Genomic DNA, 17878 nt, shown 5'->3' with positions numbered 1-17878 from the left:
AGGATTCATGATCAGGGATGCTTTTCCAAGGACAGGAAATATGAAAAAGGACTTGAATAAAACGAGAGTGCAAACCAGATTAGAAAATAAAATAGGAAAATGTTGTTCTTATTTACACATAAGAATTCATACTATTTTAAGAATATTGACCTTTTGTTTTTCATGTTGGCCTATATTTTTTGGTTTACTATTTGCCTTTCAATGTTTTTGTGATGTGTATGTCATAAAGCACTTCCAACTTTTCTTAAGTTTTTATAGGTTGTTTTCTGTTTTGTTTTACATTTTAAAATCTACTTAAAGCTTACATTGGTGTGAGATGAATGTCAGTAAATAACAAGTACTATGAAAGAAATGAAGTAGGTTAAGAGGGATAAAAAATGACGGAGTAACTTCTTTCAGTAATGGCAGGCCAGATAATTTGAACCATCCATTACTGATGTCAACTGAAAAACACTGTACATATTATATAAGTTTATTTCTTAGAATCATCAAAGACCTAACAAAATAAGGGAAACTTATAGGACTGAGATAGTAAAGAAAACTGGAATCCAGGTTGGTAAGCCTGTCACGTAGGGTAATTTTTGCCCTAATGATATTTGCCAGTTCTGAAGAGGCAACAGAAAATCTGCTTTTTGGTAGCATCACAGGACCAGTCACTTCTCCACCATGAGCTTGGACTCTGTAGGGCTGTACCCCAGGAGTAGGGATGAACCAGAAATAAATCCGCTTTCTCATAGATTGTATCCTGGGTTTTCAGGCCTTGAACTTGGATTCAGATACTTTTGGATTGCTGGTATCTCTAGATACCTAGCAAAAGCAAGTGGAAATAATTCTTAGAGGAACAGAATAACATTTTGAGCTTCATATTATTTCTACAAATAACTTTCAAATATAGCATCCAGAAAGCATTTAAAGATAACTAGACACTGAAGGAGACTGGATACTCTGAGCAAGAACCATCACAAACAATGATTTGAAAAAGAACTAAGTTAAAAAAATTTTAATGAAAAATATATCAAGTACAGTTAAGAATTCTGTAAAGATGGTTATTAGCACATTAGATAAAACTGATAAGAGAATTAATAAACTGAAGTTGGGTCTGAAATAACTATTTGTAATGAAACAAACAACAAAAAGAAAATATGGAGAATAGGGCACAAGGTACAGAGAATATAGTGAGCATGTCCAGCATTTGTATACTTTCACCCAGAAGGAAGGTATAAAAGAGATAAGGGGACAAAACCATACTTGGAGACAAAAACTCCTCTTAAAAGCCACCAAAGAACCAAAAGGCACATTGCCTGTAAAGGACTGAGACTTAGACTGGCAAATAACTTCTAAACAGCAACGATGGAAGCCAGGAGACTTGTTGGGACAGTATATTGTGGTGGGAGAAAACAGCCAGTGAAATATCCTTAAATAATAAAAAATTAAAGATATTTTCAGGCATTAATAAAAACTGCTTTTGCTACTCGCAGACCCTCTCTAATGGATGTTCTTCGTTGTGGTGGTTAGTTGCTAAGTCATGTCCAACTCTTTGCAACCCTCTGGACTGTAGCCCTCAAGGCTCCTCTGTCCATGTGATTTCCCAAGCAAGAATACTAGAGTGGGTCGCCATTTCCTTCTCTGGGGGATCTTCCCAACCCAGGGATCGAACCCACATCTGCTGCATTGGCAGGCAGATTCTTTACCACTGAGCCACCAAGGAAGCCTGGATATTCTTTAAGCACAAGGAAAAGAATCCCAGATGGAAAGAGGATGGTGAAAGATGTAAGAATAAAAAAAGTGAAGATAATGTGGATGGACTCTAATTTGTAGGTGAGTGCAGGGACACTCAGGACCTCAACATAGTTCTGAGATGACCTGGGCCCTAAGAACTCGAGAAACGAACCAACCAAAGTTCTTTCCAAGGCAGAAGACTTCACTCAGGAAAAATCATTAGTGGTAAAGTCTGTATTGAGCAGAACAAGGACATGAAAGGTAAAGGAAAAATAAGTTTTCAGACAGTTGTAGTAGAAGGGAATAGAGGAAGCAGATATTAGAGTGTACTAAAGATTTTATATGCACACATGAACACAAACCAACCTTCATGCATACATACATATCTAGTGGTAACAGTGAAACATGGGCTTAGAGCCATGAGTCTATGAATGCTGTCCTGGGATAGTCCCACACAGAATTGTTCTACAGGTAACAATCTGAGCAGATAAACCCATCTCAATTAAACATGAGAAACAAAAGAGGATTGTTGATGGAAGTTCTTACAAAATTATTAGAGGAAAAAAAGATGATTGCTGTAACATTTCTACAGTCAAAAATAGAAAGAAAGATGTACCAACAGAACAGAGGAAAGCTAATATGTTCGTCCTTTGCCCTAGAATTCTCACTTCTAGCAAGGTAGCTCAAAGATACACTAAGAAAAGAATGAAATATTTGTGCAGGATATTCGCTGCAGCTCTAAGGTATTTATTGGAAACAGTCCTCATGTCCCTTAATGGGGTATTTATTAAATAAACTGTACATCTTCAGTGGCCTACTATGCAGCTATTACAGGCACACATTGCTTACTGTGCTTCAAAGATGCTGTTTTGGGTTTTTACAAGTGGTAGGTTTCTGGTAACCCTACATCAGGCAGGTCACTCATCGCCATTTTCCAACAGGATTTTCTCACTTCATGTCACTGTGACATGTTTTGGTATTTCTCGAGTATTTCAAAATAATTATATTTGTTATGGTGATCTGTGATTTTTTATGTTACTATTACAGCTTGCTGAAGGCGCAGATGATTGTTAGCACTTTTTAGCAGTGAAGTATTTCATGATTAAGATGTGTATACTTTTAAAGACATAATGTCATTGCACACTTAATAGACTATAATGTAAATGTATCTTTATATGCGCTGGGAAACAAAGAAAATTTGTGTGAGTCACTTTTTTTGTGATATTTGCTTTATTGGTGTGGTTTAGAACTGAAATATACAATATCTCCAAGGTATGCCTATAAAAAGAATCAGAAAGCTTTAGGTATGCAACTATAATGTGATATCTAATATATATTAAGTGAAAATGGTCACTCAGATAATTTAGTGACTAAAAATTTATATCATGTTCAGAAAGAATTTAAGAAATTTAAGAAAAAATCTTAAATTTCATTTAATAATCATATTGTTAGTAATGATATTGCTGTTCTTATTTTGAACATATTAGATAGTATGATAAAACGCATAAGTACTTATTTTTGTATTAGATACCAAGAATTGTAGCATAGGAGGTACAAATGCCAATCAAAGAAGCAAAAATCTTATAATAATACTGGAATTGTGTAAAAAAGATGCTGGAAGGTTTTCCCATTGGCCAGAGATGTGTTACCTTGACTGTCACAAAAAACAACTCTGTGGTACATGGAAACATATGAACTATGTTAAAATCCGTGAATTAAAAATAATATCTTTTTAAAAGCCTGTTAGTCACCTTCAGAGGATGCTAGTGTATCAAGTCATTATTCTGAAAACTTTTAAAATTTCAAATATCTGTCTTTTCCAGTACAAACTATTTCATGGTAATGCTAGAATTTTACTGTCACCATTTTGCAGCTTCTAAGTGAATGTGAAAATGTTAGTCACTCAGTCGAATTCGACTCTGCAGTCCCATGGGCTGTAGCCCACAAGCATTCCTCTGTCCCTGGAAGAATACTTTCTCTAGGGAAGAATACTGGAGTGGGTCGTCATTCCCTTCTCCAGGGGATCTTCCTGACCCAGGAATTGAACACGGGTCTCCTGGATTGCAGGCATATTCTTTACCTTCTGAGCCACCAGAGAAGACCTTGCAACTCCTAATGAAATAGTAAATCTAGGCAGTGATCATCATCAATGACTGCTAAAATCATTAAAAGATCAGTAAAGAATTTTGATAGAATAGGTTGTTGACACTTGATGAAGCAATGGAACAATTGTAGTATCACAAGAAGAAAAATAACAAAACATCATTAGCCTCCTGATTGAAGTGGGAGGTATACATTACCACATACAACATTCGAAGATTTTTTTTAAATGTGCCTGAATCTGATCAAGCTACTAGATCATTTAATAGGAAATGTAGGGGAAGCATGTGTTAAATGATATCATAGGGATGCAAAATCCAGAATATGGAAAATTCCACAGGATAACTGATCTAGTTTCTTCTACAAATATCTGGTGGATATGGGAATTGGAGGAGAGTAAGGGAGAGGTTTTTGACAAAGAAAATTGAGAGAAATCAACCAAATGCAGAGTCAGGATCTTGGTGGGATCCTTATTCCAATAAACAGTTGTAAAAAGAAATGTATCTATCAGACTAGAAAATTTTAACACCGATTAGGTATTTCATGACATTAAGGAAGTGTTAATTTTATTGATATAATTAATATGTTTAACAGAAGAATCCTTTTATAAGCACATATTTACAGGTAAATACCATTTTTAATTTTACCCAAATTTGTTCTGTCAGGGGTGAGAACATTGCTTTTCAGTTCATTAATTTTGGTTTTGTATTTATGAAATTTTATTATTTTGAATATATTATTTACCTATTTCTTGAAAAGGCTATGAATGATACTTCTGATTTTTAATATTCACTGTTCTCATTTTTGTTACTTTTTAAATAATCAGTAATTATCACTCTAATTTCTTCTTTTATCTAACAATTTGGGCAGTTTTAAATTTCCAAGTGCTTGCATTTATTATTGTTTGTTGACTTTTTCCTTAATGATTTCTAATTTTATTTCCTTCTAAACAGTCAGACCTTAGTAGATTCTGCTTTGTACTCTATTGATATTTTCTTTGTGTATTAATTTGTAGTCTGTCTTTGGAAATACCGCTTCGATCCTTGGGCGGGGAAAGGTATATCTTTATAGTCTATGTGTCTGTTTTCAGTCATTCATGTATCTGATTCAGTTATTAAATATTCATACTTTCTACATCCCTTTCTTTACTTACTTTGAAACAGTGTATCATTGACCAAGTACAGTTGTTTCTTTCAAATTTTTCTTTTATTTTTCAGTTTTGACAATTTTATTTGGCATGTCACAAATCATTATCTATTCATCGTGGATTTCATCTTTTTTCTTTTAGGTTTTTTTTTTTTTTAATTCAGTCGAGCCATGTGGCTTGTGGAATGTTAGTTCTCTGACCAGGGATTGAACCCATGCCCTTGGCAGTGATAGTACAGAGTCCTAACCCCTGGACTGTCCGGGAATTTCCTGGACTTCATCTTTTTTTCAACATAGGATTCCTTTTTCTATCCAATGCTTTTTGCATTGACTTTTCTCTAACACTTAATATTGTTAGTCCTTCTTCCTTTCTTTCTTGATGTCATGTCCCATTGTTTCTCCTTGAATCTTTTTGTGTAAGAATGCCTCACGTAAACAGTGTATAGCTTTATTTTATTTTTTTACTAAATGTGGTATTGTTTAGTGACAAACTTCTATGATTGACTATACCAAGAAATTTTCTATATATAATTGCACTTTTAATACTTAGAACAAACCTAAGATGATGACCCTTTTATCATTATTTTACTGATGAGGAAATTGAGTTTCAGAGAGGTAATTTACACAGATCTTTCTTACTCACTGCCTGAGGCTGTCAGAATATTTTTCTCTCAAATCCTAAGCTATAAGACAATTTCATGGTGTTTATCTAAAATACTCTGCCAGACTGAGGAGAGATTTTGCTACTTGACAAGACAGTTTATTCCTGAATAAATTAAAACTGTCTGGAGTTCTTCCATGACTAAAGCAGTACGTAAAAAACTATAACCTTCAATGGCTTCATGTCCCAAGATACAGTAAAACCATTTCCTATCCATTTTTCCTCATACTGCTGAGAGCTGTTTTCCCTGAGTGAATGTGTGAAGAAAGGTACTGATTGATGTTAGAGGCTGGTGACTCTTCCACAGTTGCATTCGTTTCCTTAGAGTGGCAAGAGGCTTTTCTCCTAGTCACCTAAGTCCCTGCAAGAGCATATAAAATGGGTGTGAAGGGAAATCCACTGCCTTCCTGTTTGGCCTCACATTTCTTTGAGGTTCTACCTGTTTTTGATTAGTGGGAATACCTCTTGAGATGTAGTAGTTCACAAGTATTTCCCGTTTCCTATCATATAGCAACTTGGAAAATTTTTCTGTGTTTCGTCAACATTTCATTGGGAAGATAAGGGTAATAGTTGCCAATACTTTGTCAAAGCAAGAACCTTTCAAAGCCATTTGACTTTTCTTTCTCCTTTTAAAGAGTATGAGCTATGTTTGTGATGGGTCACTGATAGGTGAGGGGTGGCCTAGAATTGTTGCTAATAGTTTGCCAATATATTTTCTTAAGATATCTTATGAAGTTAACGAGTGCCGAAAAATTGAGACCCGAGAAAATTTGGATCTGGAGTTTGATGATGATGTCACAGAACTTGAAACTTTTGGAGCAACCACCACCAAACCATCAAAGTCACCAAGTCCAACAAGTACCTCCACAGTACCCACCATGACAGATACGCTCACAGCCCCCAGCATAGCAGACACATCTGAGGCACCAACTTCACCAGACATTTCTGCTCATTCTAGAAGTTTATCTCAGATTCTGATGGAACAGTTGCAGAAGGAGAAACAGCTGGTGACTGGTATGATAGACAGTGGCCCTGAAGAGTCCAAAAATAAAGATGATCAGAGAGTTATACCATGTGGTGAGAAGGTATCAAATTCTGACAAGTCTTCGGTGCAAGATAGTGACTTGAAAACATCTGATCCCTTACAATTAGAAAGTTCTATGGAAATTGAAACCTCTAATAAAAATGATATGGCCACTGAAATGGAGAGTGTTGATGAAAGAGTAAATGTTCTAGAGAACACAGACAATAATTCAAAGGAAAAGACTGTTACATCAGAAGCAGCTAATGCTGAAGATGTAGTTCTTGACAGTAGTGATACAGATGAAGACTGTTTAATCATTGATATGGAGTGTCAAAATAATAGTAATGGAAAGACAGCTGAAGTGGGTTCTAATTTAAGTTCTAAACCAGCTAGTCTAAATTCTTCCTCAGGACAGACTTCTGCAGGAAACCAAACCAAGAGTACTTGTAGTCCTGAAGAGTCATGTGTTTTAAAAAAACCTATCAAACGAGTATATAAAAAATTTGATCCAGTTGGAGAAATTTTAAAAATGCAGGATGAACTCTTAAAACCAATTTCCAGAAAAATACCTGAATTGCCCTTAATGAATTCAGAAAATTCTAAACAGCCTCCTCTTTCTGAGCAACCCTCTGCTCCGTCAGATGCCTCTAGCTGGTCGAAGTCTATCTGGCCTTCTGCCTTTCAGAAGCCAAAAGGACGTAAGTAAATATTTACAAAGAATTTTATATTAACTGCTTTGCCTGTTCCTTGTCCTTAGGTTATTTCCCCCTCATTCCCCTCTTTTCTCTTTGTAATAACGTTTATGATCTTTACATAGTCACTGATGGTTCATTTTAATTGGAAAATGAACTATCATTGACTATAAAACCCTTCACTCCAAAAATGCACTGACAGTTGTATGGATTTTTGTAACCTATGTTTATTCAACATTTACAATGGCCAATAAGCTATAGATAATACGGTTTGCTGAAATGATGAAGGGGAAGTGTGTCAAAAATCATGATAAATATGTATTAATATAAATTTATTCTTGTTAGACTGCAGTTTTGTACTTTTTCATTTTGTAAAATAGATATTAGGCTGCACTTCAGGTCTGTCTCTATTATAAATAACACTACTTTTTAAAACTTTTCTTCTTTTTACTTCGTATGTTGTCTCACTGATATATTTGTCAGTGAGGGTAGTAGGGTAAAAGGAAGAGAACCTTAAAGCTTTGATTTCAGCTCTTGCTGGAGTTGCAGTTAAAGTAAACAGAAATGCTGATAGTGTAATGGTCAGAGGAAATAGAAAGCTGGTAGTTCAATAGTTTTATCTTGGATTATGATGGATAAAGGGCTAATGTAGTTTAAAATAAAAATGATATAATTATTTTTAAAGGATTGCCATATGAACTTCAGGACTATGTTGAAGATACATCAGAATATATAGCTCCTCAGGAAGGAAATTTTGTTTATAAGCTGTTTAGCCTGCAAGACCTGTTGTTACTTGTGCGATGCAGCGTCCAGAGGATAGAGACCAGACCACGTTCTAAGAAACGGAAGAAAATCAGAAGAGTAAGTTGTTACTTGGGGAGTTAAGATATCATAGCATAAGTAGGTGGGCAACAAATATTGAACATGCCGTTGTAATGAAGTTTGATTTTAAGTTATTGATCATTCTTACGGTAGTTTTTTCAGGTTGAGATTTTTTAGTAAAATACTGAAAACACTTTTAATAAAGTTTAGTTGAATGTAATAATCATAAGTGCTGATAACATTCTTGCGTGGACTATATATAAACTTTGTGGAAAACGGCACCATTATAGACTTGACCTAGACTGGCACATATGTTCCAGCTTTCTCTGTGAATTTGGATTTTCCTTTATTGGCCCCTTCCTTTCTTTCTTTGAGAATCTTTTTGAGTTATTTTAGAAGTTTGCATTTTGAAAGGTGGGCTTTCATGCACATTTGAAGATGTCTTCCCAGGCTTGGTAGAAGATTAAATGTCTTCTTTTCTTTTTCCTCTATTGTTTCTTTGGGGCTTTGATATATTTTCCTTAGTTAAAGTTTTTGCTACAGTTTGAGTAATTGGTTCTTTTTGCAGTTTGTTATATTTGATATTTTAAGTTCTCTTTGAGGTTAGTTTGATTTTTGTGTGTGTAACCAATGAATTTAGGTAAAGAAAGAGGAGCTTTTATGCTATAAATGATTATGTAAGAAATAAGTCTCTCCTTTGTTTCCTAATAAGATTTTTTCTGTTTTGTCCATTTTATCATAGTTCACTTTTTCTTTCTTTCTTTTCCTTTCCTTATGTCTTCCTTCCTTCCTTCTTACCTTCCCCCCTCCTTTCTTCCTCCTGCTTTCCTTTCTTCCTTTCTTTTTTCCCTCCTTCCCTTTTTATTATTTTTTTTAATGTTTTTGGCCATCCTATGAGGCATGTGGGTTGTTAGTTCCCCAACCAGGGATTGAACCCACACCCCCTACATTGGAAGTCCCAGCTCCTTCCTTTTCTGATGTTCTCTATTTCTTGCTGTTTAACCTGCCACCCATTAAGAATCATGAGTGACCACTGTAGAATGTCAGTGTGTTTGGGGCTAAGAAACTGTGATGTTCCAGCATTGACCCTTGTGGATCAAGTCGCTGACTACTACTTTTATCATATTAAGGTGTAACTGAATTTAAAAAAGAAGAAGAAGAAAAGAAAAGTTCTGATAATTGGTATTCATCACTGGTTCAGACTTGAAATTTTAGAAACCAGCTGGTTTTGAATGAAACATATGGTAGAGAGTTTTTTAAAAGAGAACATTAGGGAATGACAAAATGCTATAGGTCTGATTTTAGTCTCCTTTTCGATAAATACAAGTATTCTCCGTATTAGAAGATTTTATTTCCTAATTTTTTCCTGTCTCATCTATACTTAACTGTGATTAAGTTCGTGGCCATAGCATGCACATCTTAAATACATATAGTGTCAGTGCTTTGGATTGTATTTTCAAGATTTTATTTCATTCATTCTTACCTGCTATCTGATTATTTGGAGGCTAACATCATTTCTGTGAGCCCATACCACTATGTATTGATCTACCAGCTTATAACACTTAGAAATTATTGATGGGCAGGATCTCTTAAGTAAGCCTAGGAATATTTTGGACCCTGATTTAATTGTTCAATGAGATAAGCTGTTAAGGACATTGTCATTCACTTGACCACAGTGAAATTTGTAAAACCTTATAGGAGAGTATTCACTCTTCGTCAAAATATATCAAAACCACCAGGTCCCAAAGAATAGCTAAATAGGAGCCTTCTGTTTCTGATTATGTCAGACCCTTAGTATAATTTTAAAATTTTCAGCAAATACTTATTTTATCTATCATTATATGTAATAGTTTAGTACACATATTTTAAATTCCTTAGTAGAATATGTTCCCTTCGGAATCATCTCCTAGTCATCTGTATTTCTCAAATGTTTTGTTCCATAGAAACTCAATAAATAAATATTGAATAAGTGAGAAAAAATTGAGGCATGAGGTGAGAGGAGGGTGTTAGGGAAGGGAAATTGAGGCACTAGTTGAAATTTTGAAGTGGTAGTGTTTAAACTCCAATTAGGTAAGAATACATCCTCATTAACATTTCCTCCTTTAAAACCTACTGGTTTAGATCAAGTTTTAAAATACTCAAAAGTCTCTTCAACTTCTTCAGCTTCTATCCAAGAACCTCGTTTCTTTGTTTTTCCTTTGGTTCTTCAGTTCTCTGTTACTGTAGCTGAGATTTTAGTTTCCAGTGTCATTTATTTTTTTTCATCAAGATTCTGCTTAATCTTGTACAACAGAGGGGAACCTAGAACAGCGGCCACTCTCAAGTGATGAAAAAGAGGCTCATTTGGAACACAAGATGAAACTATAACTTACTGAGTTCTACATGTAGTTATGAAATCCAGACCAAATACCTCTAAATGATTTAATATTATATTATTGTCTGTCTCAGTTAATCAAATTTCCTATGAGTTATATTCTGAAGTGATTAAGAAACTTAGATCCAGTTATCTTGAAGTTTATATTGGCATTCTTGGTCCAGAGAAAAGTATCCTGAAGGTGCTTGAATCTTAGGAAACAACAGAAATGTACCTATTGGGATACTAGCTATGTCACTATCCTAGTGACAGGATACTAGCCATGAAATATTTCAGAATGTATGGAAAAATTTGAAAGGTTTACAAAGGTTGGAAGACAAAAGACCAAGAGAAGCTTTTACTTAGAAGTGAACAACTAAGGGATAAAGAAAACAGTAAGTTTAATTTATATAATTTGGAAACTTTGTACTTAAAATTTCACTTTAATTTTGGAGTACTGAGATAAAATATTCAGACTTTTCCTTCCCTTGGCTTCCTGGAGATGGCAGTAGAATACATAAATTAATACCAGATTCAAGACTTAGTTTTATAGATATGACAGTATTATCAAAGAAAATTCCCCAGAGTACTTTCTTCAGAAAGAGTAATGTTTTTTAATTTGAAAAGAAATCTTGAGTTAATTCTATTACCTATTCATGATCCAAAAGAGGATCTTCTTTCTCAATTATTCGTTTTCCAACTCTGCTGGGAACTGGTGATGTGTCCTTGAGCACGTATCTTAACCCTTTGAGCCTTCATTTCTTTATCTCTGGGTTTTATTTGCAACTATAAGCAACCATAAATGCAGATTACCAATTGCTGAAGAATTATGATACAATTAAGTGATGTTAGCAAGGCAGCCCACTCCAATATTCTTGCCTGGAGAATCCCACGGACACAGGAGCCTAGCAGGTTAGAGTCTATAGGGCTGCAAAAAGTCAGCCGCAACTGAAGCGACTTAGCACACAACAATAATATTATCCTAATCATAATTTTTCTTTTAAATTAAGGCGACACTGTAGGGAGCTTAGTACTCAAACTTTGGGCCCAGAAACAACAGCTTGTTAAACATGTATAGACTTGGTTTTCACCTCAGATTCTGCATTTATTTTAAAATAGTTATTCACATGCACATTGAAATTTAAGAAGCACTGCTATTGTAAAACTATTATTAGTTTTACAATATTCACAGGTAATAATGAACCAAAGTTATTGTTCATAGAAATTTTACTGGATTTGAATTATTCTTAACACCACCATTATGTTAGGCCCACTAAATTCGCCAGTTAATGAAAATCGGTCATTCTGGATCATTTATGAAGTAGTTTCAAGTATAAAAGTGAAAGACAGCTTAGTATAATTTCAGAAGTTGTTGTTCAGTTGCTAAGTCATGTCCGATTCTTTGCAACCCCATGGACTGTAGCCCACCAGGCTCTTCTGTCCATAGGATTTCCCAAGCAAGAATATTGGAGTGGGTCGCCATTTCCTCCTCCAGGGAATCCTCCTGACCCAGGGATCAAACCTGCATTGCCTGCATCTCCTGTGTTGGCAGGCAGATTCTTACCACTGAGCCACCTGGGAAGCCCCAGGGAAGCCCCGTCTCACAAGTACTAACTGGCTATATAAGTTCCTTCAATCATGTGTTTTTCCCTCTGCAGCTAGAAATGAAGAGACTGCTATTAAGATTAGAATTTTCTTTGACAGAAGTGAGTTAATATGAGCACAGTGAACATGACTAGCGTTATGTTATGTTACAGGCATGGATTTCCTTACATCTCATTTAGACTAGTCATAAGTATAGTCATTTTGCTTAATCTGTACAGTCCTGACCAATAAATGCTAAATGGCTAATTTGTCAAATACGTAGTGTCTGGAATAAAGTCTTTTGTATTAATGAAGAGAGCAACATCCATGTGTATTAATGTAAGTATTAGTGCTCATACATTCGTAGGATGAAAACAAGCGGCTCAGGGTATTTAAGCCTAAGACAATGTGACTAATGGTTTAAATGGGCAAAAAAAAATCATACTTTTTTTTAACCCTCTTGAGAATTATTAGTATGTATTACAGTCATGACTTCCCAGCTTCTAGTTTTTGAACCTTTGGGCAATTATGTAACCCAGGCTTTATTCCAAGAATTCTGTCAGTCATGTTCAGTGACAGAAATAAAATATGTTTATGTATGAAGAGGTATGATTGAAGGTATGTATGAAGAGTTATGAATAGGTTGATTTTGGTTGGGGGTAGGGGAGGCTCTCGGAGAAGGCAATGGCACCCCACTCCAGTACTCTTGCCTGGAAAATCCCATGGATGGAGGAGCCTGGTAGGCTGCAGTCCATGGGGTCGCTAAGAGTCAGACACAACTGAGCGACTTCACTTTCACACATTGGAGAAGGGAATGGCAACCCACTCCAGTGTTTTTGCCTGGAGAATCCCAGGGACGGGGGGGCCTGGTGGGCTGCCGTCTATGGGATCACACAGAGTTGGACACGACTGAAGTGACTTAGCAGCAGCAGCAGCAGGGGAGGCTCTTGGTTCACAATCTCTTTTTTATCCACCACTGCCCATGTCTACTAAGGGTTCTATCCATATTTCTGCCTGCATCCAACTGTATTTGAAAGGATGAAATAAGATTACCTGAAAACATTTTGAAAAGTGGCAAAGTTATATAGGCAAATGTATTTACTGTTAATGGTAAATTAATAAAGCTTTATAAGAGTATAACCTTGAATTGCAGCAATTTCCAGTTTATGTACTACCAAAAGTGGAATATCAAGCTTGTTACGGAGTTGAAGCTCTGACTGAAAGTGAACTCTGTCGCTTATGGACTGAAAGTTTATTGCATTCCAACTCCTCATTTTATGTTGGTAAGTTAAACAAGAGGCTTTGTTCTCCTTTTTAATTCCTTTGTAAATATACATAGTTTAATTCATCTGTAAATTCTGTACTTTTAATTTTCAGTTTTCTATGTATTAGTATTTCTTTCTATTAAAACAGTTCTGCTGAGTTAAATAGCAGAGTGTTGGTAGTGATTATCATATGTTTTGATTTCTCTCTTATTCCCTTATTAGTTGTATATGAATGTCAGTGTAGTCAGTTTATTTTTAAAATATTTAGGAGTGTAATGAAAAAATATAGATGTGTTTTCTAACAAGCTTCTTTTAAAAGTAATGTATAATTGGTTTTAAAATATATTTTTTGAAATTTTCTTAAATTTGTGACTTTGTTTTTTAAATCTCACATATTATCTTGATGAAATAGTTTATTTATGGAGAAGGAAATGGCAACCCACTCCAGTAATCTTGCCTGGAAAATCGCATGGACGGAGGAGCCTGGTAGGCTGCAGTCCATGGGGTCGCAAAGAGTCGGACACGACTGAGTTGACTTCAAACTAAGGAGGAAATGAAAGATTAAGAACTACATGGGGATGTCAGTGTTCAGCTTTGCCGTATAAAGAATTTGCAAGTTGCTACTCCCCATCTCACAACAAGGGGAAAAAAAAAAATGAAATAGTTTATTTACTTTGCTTTGTTTTTTGTTAGGGGAATAGTTAGGCAGGATCTTAATTTGTGTTGACTGGGTTCATGTACAGTTAACATACTTCATACAAAGGATTACTTGATAATCATTATTGATATTGTTCCATTCCATTGGAATACTTACTCCTATACTTCTCAATTCATCCCTTATATTTCACTGCATGCCAGCCATCTCAAGCTGCCCTTCCTTCATGTGATTTCCTTCCTTTGATATCTCAATGCATTGCCTTTTTTTTTTTAACCACTTTTACAGTTTGTTGCTTTCTACTTAATTGTTGTTTTTTTAAAGTCTGTCCTATCTTCCCATTGGGCTTCTCTTGTGGCTCAGCTGGTAAAGAATCCACCTGCAATGCGGGAAACCCAGGTTCGATCCCTGGGTTGGGAAGATCCCCTGAAGAAGGGAAGGGTTACCCACCCCTGTATTATGGCCTAGAGAATTCCATGGATTGTATTGTCCATGGGGTTGCAAAGAGTCAGACACGACTGAGCGACTTTCACTTCACTGTCTTCCCAGTAGACAATAACTGATTTAAAGTCAAAGTCTGATGAAACTTTATATTCTTGTAGTACTTAGCATAATTTCTGGTATGTAATTAAGTGTTTATAAGTGTGCTTTTCTTGGTTGATCCAAAAATAGGTCACTCACTTGAAAACCTTTTCTGTATTTTGGTTAATCAATAATTTGTCTTCATGTTTGATGAGAGTGTTAATAAGATCATTGATTCACTCTCTCTACTTAACCCCAAAAGGAAGTAGCTAAAGATTGTTGGTGCTCTAGCCTCTTTCTGCCTCTTCATACACACTGCCAGAAGTTTGTTGTTGTAGTTTTCAGTCAACAACCACAATTGCAGTGTTCCTCCAAAGACCTGTTGCCATGAAACCCACTAACAGTCTTCATGTAAACTACTTGAAAACAATTTTCAGCCACGTCTGTGTTAGGAGGGGACCAAACAAAAACTTAACTATTGAAATCCTTTTTAAGTGCTAACAAAGAATAGACATTCTTGACTTAAATATTTAAGTTTTTTTTTTTTAATGTAAAGTTTAACAAATAAAACTACCGTCATTTATATCTATGTGATTTACTTCATCAAAACTGCAATAGTCACCCCTTAATTGCAGTTTTACTCTGTGGCTTCAGTTATCTTCAACTAGTCAACCGTGGTCTGAAATAGTAAATGAAAGATTCCAGAAATAAGCAAATCATAAGTTTTAAAAAGCACACCAAAAATAAAAATAAAAAGCACACCATTTTGTATCGTGCCTGGGATGTGAATCACCCCTTTTCTAGTCTCTCCAGCCCATTAGTCACTTTGTAGTATCCCAGCTATCAGTGCTTATCTTCAAGTAACCCTTTTTTTACTTAACAGCCCCAAAGTGCAAGAGTATGTGATGCTGGCAATTTAGATATGCTTAGGAGAAACTGCAGACTGCTTCCTTTAAGTGAAAAGGTGAAAGTTTTCAGCTTTCTTTTCTTAATTAGGAAAGAAAATTTATAAGCTGTGTGGCAAAGATCTGTGGTCAGAACAAATCTTCTATCTTGAAGTTATGAAGGATAAAGAACATATGTTTGTTTTGCTGTCAGACTGCAAAACAAACCTCAAACCGCAAAGGTTATTGTCACAGAGCAGATAAGTATTAGTTAAAATGGAAAAGGCATTCAATTTGTAAGATATTTTCATAGGGAGGGAGGGAGAGACACACCACATTCAGAAATCTTTTATTATAGTATATTGTTAAAATTGGTCTACCTTATAATTGTTAAACTCTTACTTTTATACATTTAACTTTATTATAGGTATGTATGTGTAGAAAAAAACAGTATATTTAAAGTTTGGTACTATCAGTTTTAGGCATCTACTGGGGGGCTCTTAGATTGTGTCACTTGTGGATAAGGGGGGACTATTGTACTCTGTAAAGTCATAAGTAATCATTGGCTTACGTGCTGTTTATCATCAGTGAATCCTATCTACTGATAGGCCATTCATTTTGATGTAATGAGGTGGTGTATTTAGTGTCTTTGGCAACTGTTTGGTGAGAAACTTATGCTGTATTCTTATATGGTGTGTTTGCTTTGTTTGGGTTTTTTGTTTTTTATGGGGTGAATGTTTCAAAATAACTATTTTAAAAACATCTGTGAGTTTTGAGGTTTTTTACAATTTTATTTTATTACTCTCTTAATTTAAGAGAAATGTTGCAACAGGCAGGGAGTTGAGGAGAATGGACTCCTAAATAAGGTTTTGCTGCAGTTACTTTCAGGAAATAAGATAAAAACAGAAAGTAATAGTTTGTCCTCATGGTGTCTGGAATGACTGAATATAATTAAAATAAGTTATATATCAGGTATGACTCTAAAGTACCACATGTGACTCATTACTTAGTCTCTTTATTTTGTAGCTCTACCTTGCATTGTGTAGACTTAGTGGTTTTAGTTTCAAAGAAGAGTCCTATCTACAGATGGTCAAGAGGTAAAAGATGTGTACAAAATATTATTTAGTAAATCTCTCTTCAAAATTATTTATTATTTCCCTTTGACATGTAAATAAAGGCTAATTGAACATTGTTTTTACCTGTATGATGCTTTGCTAGATATGAGTTACAGTATACACTTCATGGCAAATAGATGGGGAAAAAATGAAAACAGTGACAGATTTCATTTTCTTGGGCTCCAAAATCACTGCAGATGGTGACTGCAGCCACAAAATTGAAAGATGCCTGCTCCTTGGAAGAAAAGCTATGACAAACCTAGACAGCATATTAAATAGCAGAGACATCACTTTGTCAACAAAAGTCTTTAAAGTCAAAGCTGCTGTTTTTCTAGTAGTCATGTACATATATGAGAGTTGGATCATAAAGAAGCCTGAGCGCTGAAGAATTCATGCTTTGAACTGTGATGTCAGAAAAGACTCTTGAGAGTCCCTTGGACTGCAACGAGATCAAACCAGTCAATCCTAAAGGAAATCAACCCTGAATATTCATTGGAAGGACTGATGCTGGGAAAAATTGAGGACAAGAGAAGACGGTGACAGAGGATGATATGGTTGGATTGGCATCACTGATTCAATGGACATGAGTTTGAGCAAACTCCAGCAGATAGTGAAGTACAAGGAAGCCTGGCATGCTGCAGTTCATGGGGTCACAAAGCGTTGGACTCGGCTTAGCAACTGAACAATACACTTGAAATTAGTAATGTCGTCTCTCTTTTCAGGTGTTCTGTTTTTTATTCTGTGTCAGTCTTCTTGTCCTTTTAGTTTCTGTTCCTCTTAGGCTCCCAGTATAACAGCTCTTAGGGTATTGCTGTGTATTTTGTTTTGTTCTCTCCTTTCGCTTCCTTATGTATCTACCACTCTCAAACCAAATTATAATATAATGCACTTGAAATACTCCAAAATTTTCCTTAGAAACTGTATATGTGTGTTGTGTATATATACATGTATACGTGTATTTTTCTATATATAAAGTTAATACAGCAGTATTTCTAATTGTCATTAATGAAGTGTGTGATGGAGGTCAAGGACTACTAACCCATTATTACTAATCCTCACTATTCTGTAAAATAAGTGTTGTCTGTCTTTGTTTCACAGATGAGGAAACTGAGGCTTATTGAGTTCATTGCTCAAGATTACAATTTGTGGGAAATCCGGGATTTATATCCATCTGTTTTCTGATTCCACAGCCTGTGCTTTTCCATTATAATGGAATGTAGAAATCATGTTGAATGTGTGAGTCAGATATGTATATGAGTACTTCATACTTTACAATTTTCTTTTTACTTTGGGTAAAATCATGTAAGCTTGTGAGTCCTCAGCTTTTTCATCTGTA

General features: G+C 35.3%; 1 protein-coding gene across 2 annotated transcripts in view; it reads left to right on the top strand.

The window, feature by feature from the left end:
• The window catches only part of ICE2 (interactor of little elongation complex ELL subunit 2), a 60672-nt gene that overhangs the window by 23207 nt on the left and 19587 nt on the right, over positions 1-17878 (top strand). For both annotated transcript variants that reach the window (XM_061157284.1, XM_061157285.1), the window contains exons 10-12: positions 6349-7348; positions 8028-8203; positions 13255-13384. In XM_061157284.1, the coding sequence (XP_061013267.1) occupies positions 6349-7348; positions 8028-8203; positions 13255-13384 (1306 nt within the window). The remainder of the gene's footprint in view (positions 1-6348; positions 7349-8027; positions 8204-13254; positions 13385-17878) is intronic.

Source organism: Dama dama, chromosome 12 (assembly GCF_033118175.1).
Source record: "Dama dama isolate Ldn47 chromosome 12, ASM3311817v1, whole genome shotgun sequence".
NCBI lineage: Eukaryota > Metazoa > Chordata > Mammalia > Artiodactyla > Cervidae > Dama > Dama dama.
Note: the sequence above shows the minus strand (reverse complement) of the source record. Positions and strands in the feature narration are given on the sequence as shown.